This window comes from Jaculus jaculus, chromosome 1 (assembly GCF_020740685.1).
Source record: "Jaculus jaculus isolate mJacJac1 chromosome 1, mJacJac1.mat.Y.cur, whole genome shotgun sequence".
In the NCBI taxonomy this organism is placed as follows: domain Eukaryota; kingdom Metazoa; phylum Chordata; class Mammalia; order Rodentia; family Dipodidae; genus Jaculus; species Jaculus jaculus.
The window spans coordinates 203435771-203448910 of record NC_059102.1 but is presented as its reverse complement, the minus strand read 5'-3'; the positions used below and the strand labels follow the sequence as shown (position 1 = coordinate 203448910).

At 43.5% G+C, this 13140-nt stretch overlaps 1 protein-coding gene across 5 annotated transcripts in view; it reads left to right on the top strand.

Annotated features, from left to right (window-relative positions):
* The window catches only part of Dlc1 (DLC1 Rho GTPase activating protein), a 445416-nt gene that overhangs the window by 384656 nt on the left and 47620 nt on the right, over positions 1-13140 (top strand). Inside the window, exon 1 of one of the 5 annotated variants that reach the window (XM_045132628.1) lies at positions 9929-10038. The exons of the other annotated variants lie outside the window; for them this stretch is intronic. Within the exon in view, the coding sequence (XP_044988563.1) occupies positions 10026-10038 (13 nt within the window). The 5' untranslated portion in view covers positions 9929-10025. Of the gene's footprint in view, positions 1-9928; positions 10039-13140 lie in introns of those variants that run through there. 5 annotated transcript variants of the gene reach the window in all.

Below are 13140 nucleotides of genomic sequence, written 5' to 3'. Positions count from 1 at the left end.
CTCTCTCCCCTAACCCTCTCTTTCTTTCAAACAAATTTTTAAAAAAGCCTTTGCTATTTGACTTTGTTTAGTCCAAACTATCCAGAATTATAAAAAGTCTGCTGAAATCTTCAACTAATGTGTTATTTGTCTATTTCCCCTTCGAATTCTAATTTCTTCCTCTAATTTTGAAAATTCTGACTTTGTGAAACTTGGATTTTATTGTGGGCATACAGCTTCAGGATAGTTTTATTATCTTTTTAGTGGGTTGTAGTAACTTTTTACTTCTGAGAGTCCTTTTAAAATTAAATCTCTATTATATATACACCAATTTTCTATGCCTTGGTGTATCTCCCTCCCTGTATCATTTTCTACATACCTGTTAATGTCAACCTAATACTTTTTTTTTTTTAAAGATTTATTTTATTAATTTATTAGAGACAGAAAGAGTGAGAATGGGCATGCCAGGGCTTCTAGCCACTGCAAATGAACTCTGGATGCGTGTGTTACCATGGGCATCTGGCTTATGTGGGACCTGGAGAATCAAACCTGGGTCCCTAGGCTTCACAAGCAAGTGCCTTAACCACTAAGCCATCTCTCCAGCCCAACCTAATACTTTTTATATAGCTCCAATAAACAAGATATAGCCAGGCTTTTTAAAAATCCTAATCAGGAAGTCAGACATCTAAAGAATTCAGTTGCAAAATTTAGTCTGCTTTCTAATCTGTTGCACTTTTTTTCCTTTTTATATATTGGCTTTTTAACCCAACAAACGGCAAGAAAGTAGTTGTTTGTTTAGCAACAGAAAAAGAATACAAACATGATCCTATCTAGTTTTTTTCTCTACTGATAGATCTTGAATGTCAGTCTTCCACAATTTTTGAGTCCTATTGCCTACTCTACCTTTAAAAATGCATAATTTGCTGCTTTACACTTTTCCCAAAATATAGCTTAATTCAACTGAATCCTGAATGCTTAACAGATAATTGGGGGAGTTAGTCACACATGAAGAACCCAACTCACAGGCTTGTTGCAGCTCCCACTCTCCTGTTGACTATTAGAGTAAGTTAATGGTCTGGAGCTGTGTAGGGGTTTCAGCAACAGCACTGTAAGGGCCAACACGCTATAATTCACAGCCAAGAGAGGGGACTGTTTATTATTTTTTCATGCAATGGCTTCAACCTACCCTGTAGTGTCCTTATCTTAGGACCAATCTATCATTAAGACTTAAGACCAACATACTGAATTTCAAATGAACACAAAGCATCCCCAGCATAGAAACACTCCTGAGTGATCCCATTCCGATTTGCAGAACTTTAGTGGAAAGTTTTATTTCACAGGTTGTCAACATCAAAAAGTTGAGGAAGAGACACACAAATGGCTTTTTAAGTAAGGTAGTGGAGAGCAAAACTAAAAGTGGGTTTTACCTGCAAGGCTGAAAATATGGTCATTTTAGCATTTTACTTGGTTACTGAAAAAGAAATTCTAGAGTTTAGTTATTAGGAGGCATGCATATATATATATTATACTTACGGAAAAATCTCAAAGTGAAAAGAATTCTTTAAAATGCAATGCTTTAAAACCTGACTCTACTAGCTATTAATATGAAGACTTCACTTTAAACAATATATCCTCAGTGATGCTAGAGGTAGTGGGAAAAATAAAATAAGCTAAGTGAGGTAGTTTGATTCAGGTGTTTCTCCATAAACTTAGGTGTTCTGAATGCTGGGTCCCAGCTAATGACCATTTGGGAATTGGGGGCAGGCTATGGGTGTTATAGCCAGTTTCCTCTTGCCAGTGTTTGGCACACTCTCCTGTTGCTGTTATTCACCTGATGTTGGCCAGGGAGTGATGCCCACCCTCTGCTTATGCCATTGTTTTCTCCTGCCATCATGGAGCTTCTCCTTGAGTCTGTAAGCCAAAATAAACCCTTTTTTTCCCCACAAGCTGCTCTAGGTTGGGTGTTTTCTGCTAGAAATGTGAACATGACTACAACTCTAGGCCAGGCACAAGTGTATAATATAAGCTAATAGGGACGCTGAGGCAGGAGGATCACAAGTTCAAGACTAGTGTGAGAAAGTTTTTGAGAACTTATCATAAAATAAAAAGTTAAAAGAGGACTGAGATATGGTTCAATGGTAAAGCACTTGTCTAAATGTGCAATGCCCTGGGTTCAATACCCATTGTCACAAAAAGAAAAGGCAAACACCCAGAATTATTTTGAGAACATAATGAAGTTACCAAAACAAAGGAAAAAATAACAGGTAGTATAAGACTTTTTAATATTTCATTTATTTACTTGAGAGAGAGATTGAGAGAAAGAGGCAGATGGGATGGAGAGAATGAGCACACTGGGGCCTCTAGCCACCGCAAAGAACCCCACATGCACACACCACCTGTGCATCTGGCTTATGTGGGTCCTGGGGAATCAAACCTGGGTCCTTAGGCTTCACACGCAACAACTATAACTGCTAAGCCATCTCTCTAGGCCATAAGGCCTTTCTTTGTATACTGATTCTATGTCTAGCATTTCTAGTATCAAATAAAATAAAACTACTTAACTCCTAATTAATAATAGAAAAATCAGTAAGACTTTTGACTTTTTTCTTTGAAGCTCATTAATTTTTTAAAAATTTTTTATTTTTATTTCTCTATTTGAGCGTGACAGAGAGAGAAAGGGAGAGAGAGAGAAAAAAAAGGATGTGCCAGGGCCTCCAGCTACTGCAAACAAACTCTAGATGCATGAGCCCCCTTGTGCATCTGACTTACATGGGTCCTAGGGAATTAGCCTCAAACCAGGTAAGCCCTTAACCACTAAACCATCTCTCTGACCCCTCATTAATTTTTAAAGCAAAGCTGGGGAGATTGCTCAGTGGTTAAAAGTGCTTGCATGAAAAGCCTGTCAGTCTGGGTTGAATTCCCCAGTTCCTGTGTAAAGTCAGATGCACAAAGTGGTGCATACACCTGGAGTCTGTTTGCAGCAGCAAACATGCTCATACATACACTTTCTCTCAAAGAAATAAAAATTTTTTAAAAATTAATAATGTAAGAATGCCCCTTAAAGAAAACAATGAAAAAAATAAGAGATCACATGCTTAACTAACTCAAATATATCCATAAGATGGAGTATATTACAACTATAAGAAATCATATTTTTCAACTATGTTATGAATTAAAATATTATAAAGCAATATACAATATAACCTCAGTCCTATATGACTAGGAAGCAAGACATGTAGATGTAATACACCAGCAGTAATCTCAGGTAGTCTGATTATGAGGTTTTGTTTTCTTTATACTTTTCCATATTTTCTAAACCTGTTTACAATAAATACACTGTAATCCTATTGCAAATAACAAAAATGAAATACTATTAGTATTTATAGAATAACATAGCCCATCCTTAGCTGTCAATGGATTTTATGTGCTACAAGCTCAAAAAGATCTATTAAGTCAGAGGACACTAGCAGAAATGTCAAAGAATCAAAGCAAGCACTTTAAATTGGCTAATTCGGTGGGGAACCTACCTAGTTGCTTGCCTGGAGTCAAAATGATTACAGTTTTGACTTCCTACTTGCTTGATTTTTACATTGCCAGAGGCCACATGAAATGACCCAAGTAGACTTAGCAGAGATCAAATGGAAGTTGGGATATGGTAGAGGCATGAGCCATTGTCAGTCCTCCTGGGTTCCCATCTTCTCAGTCATTGTTGGTAGTGAGGGCATGGGCCAAACCACCACTGAACCGTTGGTTAAAAAATTTTGCCATAGGGCTGGAGAGATTTCTTAGTGGTTAAGCACTTGCCTGTGAAGCCTAAGGATCCTGGTTTGAGGCTCGATTCCCCAGGCCCCACCTAAGCCAGGTGCACAAGGTGGCACATGCCTCTGAAGTTCCTTGGCAGTGGTTGGAGGCTCTGGCACGCCCTTTTCTCTCTCTCTCTCTCTCTCTCTCTCTCTCTCTGCCTCTTTGTCTGTCTGTCACTCTCAAACAAAAAATAAACATTTTTTTAAAAAATTTCACAATAAGTACAATAAACACCTCAGGAAAGCCTGCCCATTAATTGGCCCCAGTTTGAAACTTCAGTATATCTAGACCCTCCACTAGCCAGGTCTAGTGGTACAGGCCTGTAGTCCCAGCTACTTGGGAGGTTGAGGCAAAAGGATCCCAAGTTCAAAGTTCAGCTTGTTCAATCAACTTAGTGAGGCCATGTCTCTGAATAAACAGTAAAGAGGACTAGGGACATGGTGTAATCCTATAGTGCTTGTTTAGCACATATTAGCCCCCAGCTTCAATCCCTAATAAGCTCCTCTAAACATCCTTTTAAATTTTTCACTTTTTATTTATTTAGTAAATGTTTGATAAATTTAATAAAATGTATAATTGATAAATGTTTATTTAAATTATGAAATACTATACTAACATTACATTTGGGGTATGATTATCCATACAGCAGATTTATATCACATTTATGCAAGAACAAAGGCTTTATCTGCCTCTTATGAAATATAAAGCTGGAGCAATAAGTTAATTTTTCCTATATTTTGAAATTGCTTTGTTCAGAAATTATAGTCAAACAAGATCTCACTGAACAAGACAATTACTCCAGGTAAAATTTAAAAAGAATGAATCTCTCCTTTCTCTTTCCTACACCCCTGGTGTCTGAGTTTTGAAAACTTCTGAAAAGGCTAAGTACCAGTTAGGGTAAGGAGTGGGAAAGGATCCAAATTGGGGTAATCACTGAATCTTAAAACATAAATGAATGTTTTTAGGACAGCCATTCAATTTCAAATTGAATGTTTCTTAATTGAAAACTGTCTCACATTATTTTCAAAACTTTTTTCTTTGTCATATTTCCTTTGAACATTACAAATCAAAATTATTTTCCCCAGTCATTTCACAATGTTCCATTGAACACAAATTACATTACAACATTTTCCAAGTGCAAAGAAGTCTTTTAGTCCTCAGGGAGGCAGAGAAATTTCCAGAGATTGCTTGGCTTCTATCACTAGAGCAGAGGTTTAAACTTGTTCCCCGGGGGCTAAATGAAGCCCAAAGTTGCAATTACTTGGAATGGGATTATATTTTTTAATTAGCTGCCAGTATCTAAACATTGAGGGTGTTGATATAAATATATACAATGGGGCTGTAATATGCAATGGTGGTGTAACTCAGTGGTAAAGTGCTTCCCTGGCAAGACAGAGGTTCTGGGTTTCATGCTATGGGAAGGGAAGAGGGGACAGAGGAGGAGAAAAAGAAAGGGAAGTGGAAATATGAGAGGCCAGGAGCATTAACCCTTTTGCCCAGTACTTTGGGGTTGTTGTTAACACATGGCAAACAGCTAGTACCTGACAGGCAGCTCCCCTCTTAGAGGGGTTTTGGGCTCCCTAGTTCTTACCATCCCACCCTATCTTGCTTTACTCACTAACATCACATCCTGTAGACAGTTCTTTTTATCGGTTTTGTTGTTTTGTTTTATTTTTAACATATTTTGTGTAAGCAAGGTAGTCGGTGTCCTTGGGAAAAAAAAATCAATCATTTGTAATTTCAGTAATTAAATACAGTATAAACCAAAAACAGTGAAGAATAGCCCTCTTCATCTAACATTCAGCCCCCCTTCCTAGGCATTATCTGTGACATTTTTCTTTCTTTGGTAATTCCACAGTTAATATGACAAAAATTCCCAGTAAGGCATGCCTGTGAGTAGCTGATTCCAAGCTGAGGAAATGCAGTCTTTTACAAAAGAAAAATGTGCCATTGAGAACCAATAAGTAGTGACAACTTCTTCTGAACCTAACATACTTTGTGTACTGAATTTCTCTTGCTATGTACTGAAAGGCTTCTAGAAGACCCTGACTACTACTACTTGGCATTAGGAACATCAGCTACAACAGAGCTAACTCCTGCGTCTTGGAGTCCCATATTTTCAGGCTGAAACCTCAGTTAATGCAGATCAGAACCAAGCCTCTGCGAATGCTAATGGGTAATCATATAGAATAAAGATGTCTAACAGTTTTCAGTGCTTATTATGTATGTGCTAAACACTTATGTATATTACTTATCCAATCCTCACAAAAGCCTATGAGATATGGACTATTTACCACGTTTTTTTTTTGTTTGTTTTTTGTTTTTTTTTTTAAGATGCAGAAATTAGGCTGGGAAGGCACTTGCTTGCAAAGTCTGTTGGCCAGGGTTCAATTCCCCAGTACCCAGATAAAGCCAGACACAAAAACTGGCACATCTATCTGGCATTTGTTTGCAGTGGCTGGAGGCCCTGGCATACCCATATGTACACAAGTGCAAATACATTAAAAAAAAAAAAACCTTTTTTAAAGAAGAAAGTGAAGTTTTCAACTATGAAAATGAGACTCGACCTTGTTCACAAGCTATGTCACTGCACTATAAACCGGAAGAAGACATTCAGAGACAGCCAAAAGCAAACTAGTACATCACCAAGAACAAAAAATGCTTTTGGAATTACTAGTATTGTCAGATTATGGGCAACCCCAGAAAGGTGTAATGAGAGTAGTGAAATCCGTAGAAGGCAACAGCAGTAATCAAAAAGAATGAGGCTTGAACAGAAAGAAAAAGGTTAGTATGTTTTGTTATGAAAGGATAAATGCTAAGTAGATGTAGGTATGAGAAGGATGGAGACTCATAGAAACCTAATTAAAAAGGTTTATATGATCTGGAGAGAAACCAATGCATATAAACCTAATTAGAGCCCAACTTTACCCATGGTGTACTTACAAAATATAAAATATTGACAACTGTTGAAGTCAGGTTCTCATTGCTGGCAGAAATCATCTGACCAAGAGCAGCTTGTAGGAAAAAAGTTATTTTGGCTTCCAGGCTCAAGGAGAAGCTCCACGATGGCAGGGAAAATGATGGCATGAGCAGAAGGTGGACATCATCCCCTGGCCAACATCAGATGGACAGCAGGAACAGGAGAGTGTGCCAAACACTGGCAAGGGGAAACTGGCAATAATACCTATAAGTCTGCCCCCCAAAATACACTGCCTCCAAGAAGCGTTAATTCCCAAATCTCCATCAGCTGGGAACCTAGCATTCAGAACACCTAAGTTTATGGGGGACACCTGAATCAAACCACCATAACAATCATATGTTTGGAGAGACATGCTTAGAATACCTATATTTTTATGAATGTTTAGTATTAAGTGGTCAATAAATGTTTAGAAGGCTGTCTGGATGAATTATTTTTCAACATTTTACTTATTTGAGAAAGAGAGAGGCAGATAGAGAGAATGGGCATGCCAGGGCCTCTAGACACTGCAAACCAACTCCAGATGCTTGCACCTCCTTCCATATCTGGCATTATGTGGGTACTGGGGAATTTAACTCTGGTCCTTAGGCTTTGCAGGCAAGCACATTAACTGCTTAGCCATCTCTCCAGCCCTAATTTACTTTTTATTTTTGTTTGTCTTTTGGCTCATGAGGTAGGGTCTCACTCTAGCCCAGGATGACCTGGAATTTACTGTGTAGTCTCAAGCTGTCCTTGAACTCACAGCAGTCGTCTTGTCTCCTGAGTGCTGGGATTAAAGTCGTGTGCCACTACACCCAGTGAAATAGCTGTTTTTAAAAGTTGTTTCTTAATTTATTTATTGTGAGGAGAGAGAAAGAGAACAGATGGATATGTCAGGGCCTCTTGCCAGTGCAAATGAACTCACATACATGTGCCATTTTATGCATTGGGCTCTAGGTGGGTACTTGGGAGTCAAACCGTCCACAGACTTTGCAAGTAAGTGCCGTTAACCACTCTGAACCATGACCCCAGAACAAAATACCTATATTTTTTTAATTTGAGTTTTTTGAATGTACTCTTTCCTTATATATCCCAAGTTGATTTCCAACTCTGTGTGTGTGTGTGTGTGTGTGTGTGTGTGTGTGTGTACGTGCGCACATGCTTTAGCTTACTGGTGAAGGTCAGGGAACAATTTACTGTACTGGTCTTTGCCTTCCATTTTGAGGCAGGGTCTCTCAATCACCACACTTGAGTTCACCAAGCTAGCTCCTGTCTCCACCTCCATTCTCTCCCCAGATGTGTAGGGATTACAGACATTAGTGCAACAGCATCAGGCTTATATGGGTTCTGGGGATCCCAATTCAGGTACTCACACTTGCATGGCAAACTCTACTCATTGTAGGTCATTCCCATCCCTGAAGGTATATGTTTTTAAGTTTTTACTTCACATGGCAAGGTCAGTGATTTTTTTTTTTTTTCCCAACACATACACCTTATGGGTGTTTTCTTGCATTCAGATGATTCCCACTGTTAATGTTAAAAAACATTTTAAATCCCAAACATAGTCATTCATGGGACTCCAAAGTTTCTGTTCTCACTTTCAGGGCCTCCTCTTGAATTGGGCCTCACCTTGCTGGCAACTGTGGGCATGTTCCCTCAGGGCCCACCCTTCAAAGGATAGTTCCATTTTCTTGGGCTAGGTCAGGCCTCCACTTCCTGGACGCTGGAAACCAGTAGTTAAATGCTGTGGAAAGGCCAAACCTGTTGAATGGAGGCCCCACATGCTCTCCAAAGCCATGGATTTTAGTTGTGGTAAATGAGGGTGTTGCTGGAATTGGGTGATTTGTGTGATTGGAAATATTGAAGGTGGGGTGAGTCTTGTATTTGTAAACTAACACAAGACTATAAAATCTATACATGGTGAGCTGAAAAAGAGTAAATTCTTCCATTTATATTAAGCTATATATAAGAACAAATTTTGTCCTCAATTCCCTTGTCCTCTGATTTTGCTCAAATATCGCAGCTAGCACACTATATATTTTTTACTGATTTGTCTTGTTTATTGTGTAGTTTACCCAGAAGGAAGGAAATGCCAGAAAGGAAGGGATGCTGGTCTCTTTTGCTTACTGCTGTATCCCCCAGCCTAGTAAAGCATTTAACACATAATAAATGCTGTCTTAGTATTTGTTGAATGAAGGAGTTTAGTCCAGTAGTTTCTGCCCCAGAGACAACACACGGAAAACATCAACTTATGCCAAAGTAAATATTCATGAAATCTTGGTGTGGATTTTTAAACACTTTCTGTGATTGTAGTCTACTATGAGTGTCAAAAATGAAGGGCGTCCAAACCACTCACCCGAGCTTTTGAAAACAACTCTAAAAAATAAGTAAATAAATAAATGTAGATTGCCAGCATCACAGATTCTCCATTTACGGTCTGGGGGCACAGCTGTGACTGCGCACGAACTGGAACAGCAACATTTAATAAATAACTGCATTCGCTCTGTACTCCTGGCCAGCTGTAGTACGAAGTAAGTGTCCTAAAGGCAGGTAGCTCTTTTTCCCATTTAACACATCAGGCGACCCTAATCCATTCTTAAGTCCCTACTACGCAGCCGTCACTAAAAAAATTTCAGGATGCCCACAGAGGTTGAAATAAAAAAGTGCACAGAACCATCGAGGGAAAGTGCGCGGGGTCCCAGTGCACCCCAGACATCTCGGTGCAGTAAGTACCTTCTGGATCTTACCTTCACCCCCTCCTCCCTCCTCCCCCGCCAGTAGTTGGCGACTTCTCGGCGCTTCCCGCCGCAGACGCGGAGGTTGCAGGCAAACATTCCAGCGCAGGGCGGAGCCGGGGCGGGGCCTTGCCGTGGGCGGGGCCGCGGCGGCCTGCGCGCGGCTCGGGGCGGGGCGGCGCGGCGCGGGTCCCTCCCCTGCGGGCGGGCCTAGCGGGTGGGCGCGGCGTGCGGTCGGCCGCGGCTGCCAGAGCGGGCGCGCTGAACTCCGGGCCGGGCCATGGCCGAGCTTCGCCGCAGCCGGAGCCGCCGCTGCCGGGCTCCTCGGGCGGCTTCCTGAGCGCTCGCTGTGCGGTCGCCGGGTCTTCTCCACCACCTCGCGTCCTCTCCGAGCGGCGGCGGAGGGCGGCGGACCCTGGGCGAGGATGCGCTGAGGACCGCGCGAGGGCTCGCGTCCCGCGTGCCGCCGTGGGACCCCGAACGGCTTCAGGCTGCCGCGACTACGCCCCCGCCGCCCCGCGCACTTCGTGTGCGGAGAGCCGCCCGGCACCATGATCCTAACACGTAAGCTCGCGCCGCGCCCACGGGCTAGCCGGGGTCCCCGCCGAGGGCAGCGGCCGCGGGAGGAGTGTCACCGTGCCTCGCCGAGCACGAGCGGCGTGTTAGCGTTCTGTGTGCTCGAAACGCCCGCTGCGCAGTCGTCCTGGTTTCTTGGAAGTGGGGTCGGTTTGCAGAGGGAGGTTTGAATTTCGGGCTGAGTCCCTTGGCCGAGAAGTGCCGAGGGCGCAGGGCCGCCTCTGGGTGTCTTTAGATGGACTGGGGGCGCAGGGATGTCGCCGGGGTGCGCTTGGATGGGCTGGGGGCGCAGGGACACCGTCGGGGTGCGCTTGGACGGGCTAGGGGCGCGGGGACGTAATGGGGGTGCGCTTGGACTGGCTGGGGGTTGCAGGGACGCCGTCGGGGTGCGCTTGGACGGGCTGGGGGCTCAGGGCCGCCTCGGGGTGCGCTTGGACGGGCTGGGGACGCAGAGACGTCGTGGGGGTGCGCTTGGATGGGCTGGGGGCGCAGGGACGCCGTCGGGGTGCGCTTGGCCAACGCTTTGGGGTTGCAGGGCCTGGACCTCTGTTAGTTTCATTCTAAACCCCCCACGGGCACAACGGACCCCCTTTCTACTTATCTTTCGTTGGGGGGCCGACCCGCTGTCGCCTGCTTGCTGTCTTAACGCTACAACTCCCCCAGTAAGCGCTGTCTTACCGAGAGTGTGTTCCTTAAGGGATGCTGGAGACTTTGGTGGCTCTCGGAAGAACATACTGTTCTAGACTGTGCTCCGGGATGTGTTTAACGAACCAACGTGTTCGTTTCTAACACATTTTTCCCTCGCCTGTTTTAAACTCTGGGAATTCTCTGAGACTGGACCAGGACAGTCCAGGTTGGGAGGCCCTGTCCCTGGGTGTTGTAAAGCTCTAGCCCTCCTCCCTGCCCCCCAGCCCCGGCGCGCATGTGGGGTTCCCGCGGTGTGCCAGGTGGGCGGACGTGCATCCTGAAAAGGCCCACGAGGAACCCACGCCCTTGGCCCGTCTGTGGGCCCGGGAGAGGAAGGAAGCGCGCCGCCACACTCGAGGAGGTTTTCCTTTTTTTCTTTTTTCTTTTGTATATAAACGACGGCCTCTCTTGGAACCGTGCCCTATTCTATGCCCTCTGTCCCCACTTCCCAATGTCAGGGGCTGAACCTTTGATCTGTTGGAAGGAGTTAATCCCCGCCCAGTAGCTAGCCCACCCTACTCTTGTAATTTTCTGCGGTTTTGGTGCCTCCTTCCTGCTAGGGGGTGATGCTGAGGTGGGCGGTATGGAGTCCTGGGACTGGCAGTCTGCCTGATGGACGAGCCTGGGAAGTGCCCCCAATGCGGGGTAAGAACACGCGTGGAAATAATGTGCCTTGCGAGGTGGCCAAATGTTCATTTAATTCCTAATTTATACTAGCTAGCAAGTGTAGCAGGAAATCTCTACCTGAAGTCTTCAACATGCACAGGGGATTGGAGGGGGGATCAGAAAAAATGTGTCCCATCCTGTCTTAGTTTGAATGAGACGTTTTGCCTCCCACACGGTCAGTGGTCACCAAGATTCAGAGGTTGTTTCAAGCTGTGGCTGGTGATTCAGAGGCATGCAGCCTAGGCCCAGCCACCCCTTACCAGAAGATTCGTGGGGGTGGCATGTGTGACGCATGCGGGTAGAAAAAATACGGGCTCTGAAGAAGGCAGAATGCCGAATCTCGAGTCTCAAATTAACATTTTTTTTTTTACCCTCTAAATTTTTATTTACTCCAGGGACGAGGGAAAATAATAGCCCAGCAGACTGCAGCGCCTAGAATGTAAACCTATCAGTGGCCGCAAGAGGTTGACTAATTGAGCATCCATCTGGACTGCAGGCTGGCCTCTGCGGGATAATTTGCTGACCATAAGGGTGGAATTAATGGAGGCACCCAATGCCATCTTGGCATGTAGACTGCAGCAGATGGTGCCCAGCAAGGCAGCAGGCCCCCTCATAGTAGAACCAAAGTCCCGAGGAAGAGTGTCAAATGGTTAGCAGATGTGCGTTCAGAAGTTATTTTGAGACATTTCCTGAGAAAATGCAGGCGATTGCCTGTATTCACTTTTATTGTGGCATGCCGGATTTACAGCATGGCCTAGGCCTGAGTGCATACTTTTTCCATTAGCACTACTGTTCTGAGTTTAAAATAAAGTACAGTGAATTGATTTTCTCTCCCAGCTGTTTTTCAGTTTGCTTTTGAGAAAAACTGATTATACTTTATTTCTAGCTGAGTGACAACTTGTACTAAACACACTGGAAGCTCAAGAAGGGGGACTGACTTGTTTTCCTCACTCCACAGAATGGGGATAAGTACCCTGCAAGTTACTTTTTTCCTTGGAAGTAGATGTAAAGTGTGTTTTTGATGAATTGGGCCCTAATTTTTCCCAATTGTAGATCTTAAGAGAAACACAACTCACTTCCTAAAGAGTAAGAAGATTAGCTAGTTATCTATAATAGAAGGTGCTCTTCTGTTTCAAATTTTAGTACACTCATCTAGTCAAAAGGTTCTTCTTTAATTGTGGAGTAAATGCTAAGAGACTGTTTACCCTTCAACCTTTGCTGATCCGTGTTGTAGTTGAAAGAAGAAAGACCAAGCAAGGTTTGAGTACATATGTATATTAGAAGAGGTATGGGGTGCTTCTGGAAAATAGGTCAGATTAATAAAAGATGTATTATGATTGAATAGGTTGTAAAGGGAGTTTTAAAACGTGTGTAGTACTCCAGCTCTTACTTGCAGGACTACTATGGGGCCTAAAGGGAACATGGGCGGCCCCAGTGAGATGCATTCCAACTGAGGCTTGGTGAGACTCCAAGAGGTGGTTTCAAATACAAAAATAAGTATTTGGGTTTCCCTGGGTGTCCCCATAGAGACTTTAAGCCATGATTCAATGTTTAAATGAGAGTGGTATTTTTACGACTTAAGTGGGTAAGTTTGCAATTTGAAAATACTTAGGGAAGGGTGCTTTGGTCCAGAAGAATTGGGGGCATCCAGAGTACAGTGAGTGAAGAGAGCCTTGTTCTGGACAGGATGGGCCAGTATTGTAAACACAAGTTTCTCATGCCTGACTCTCCTTCCTA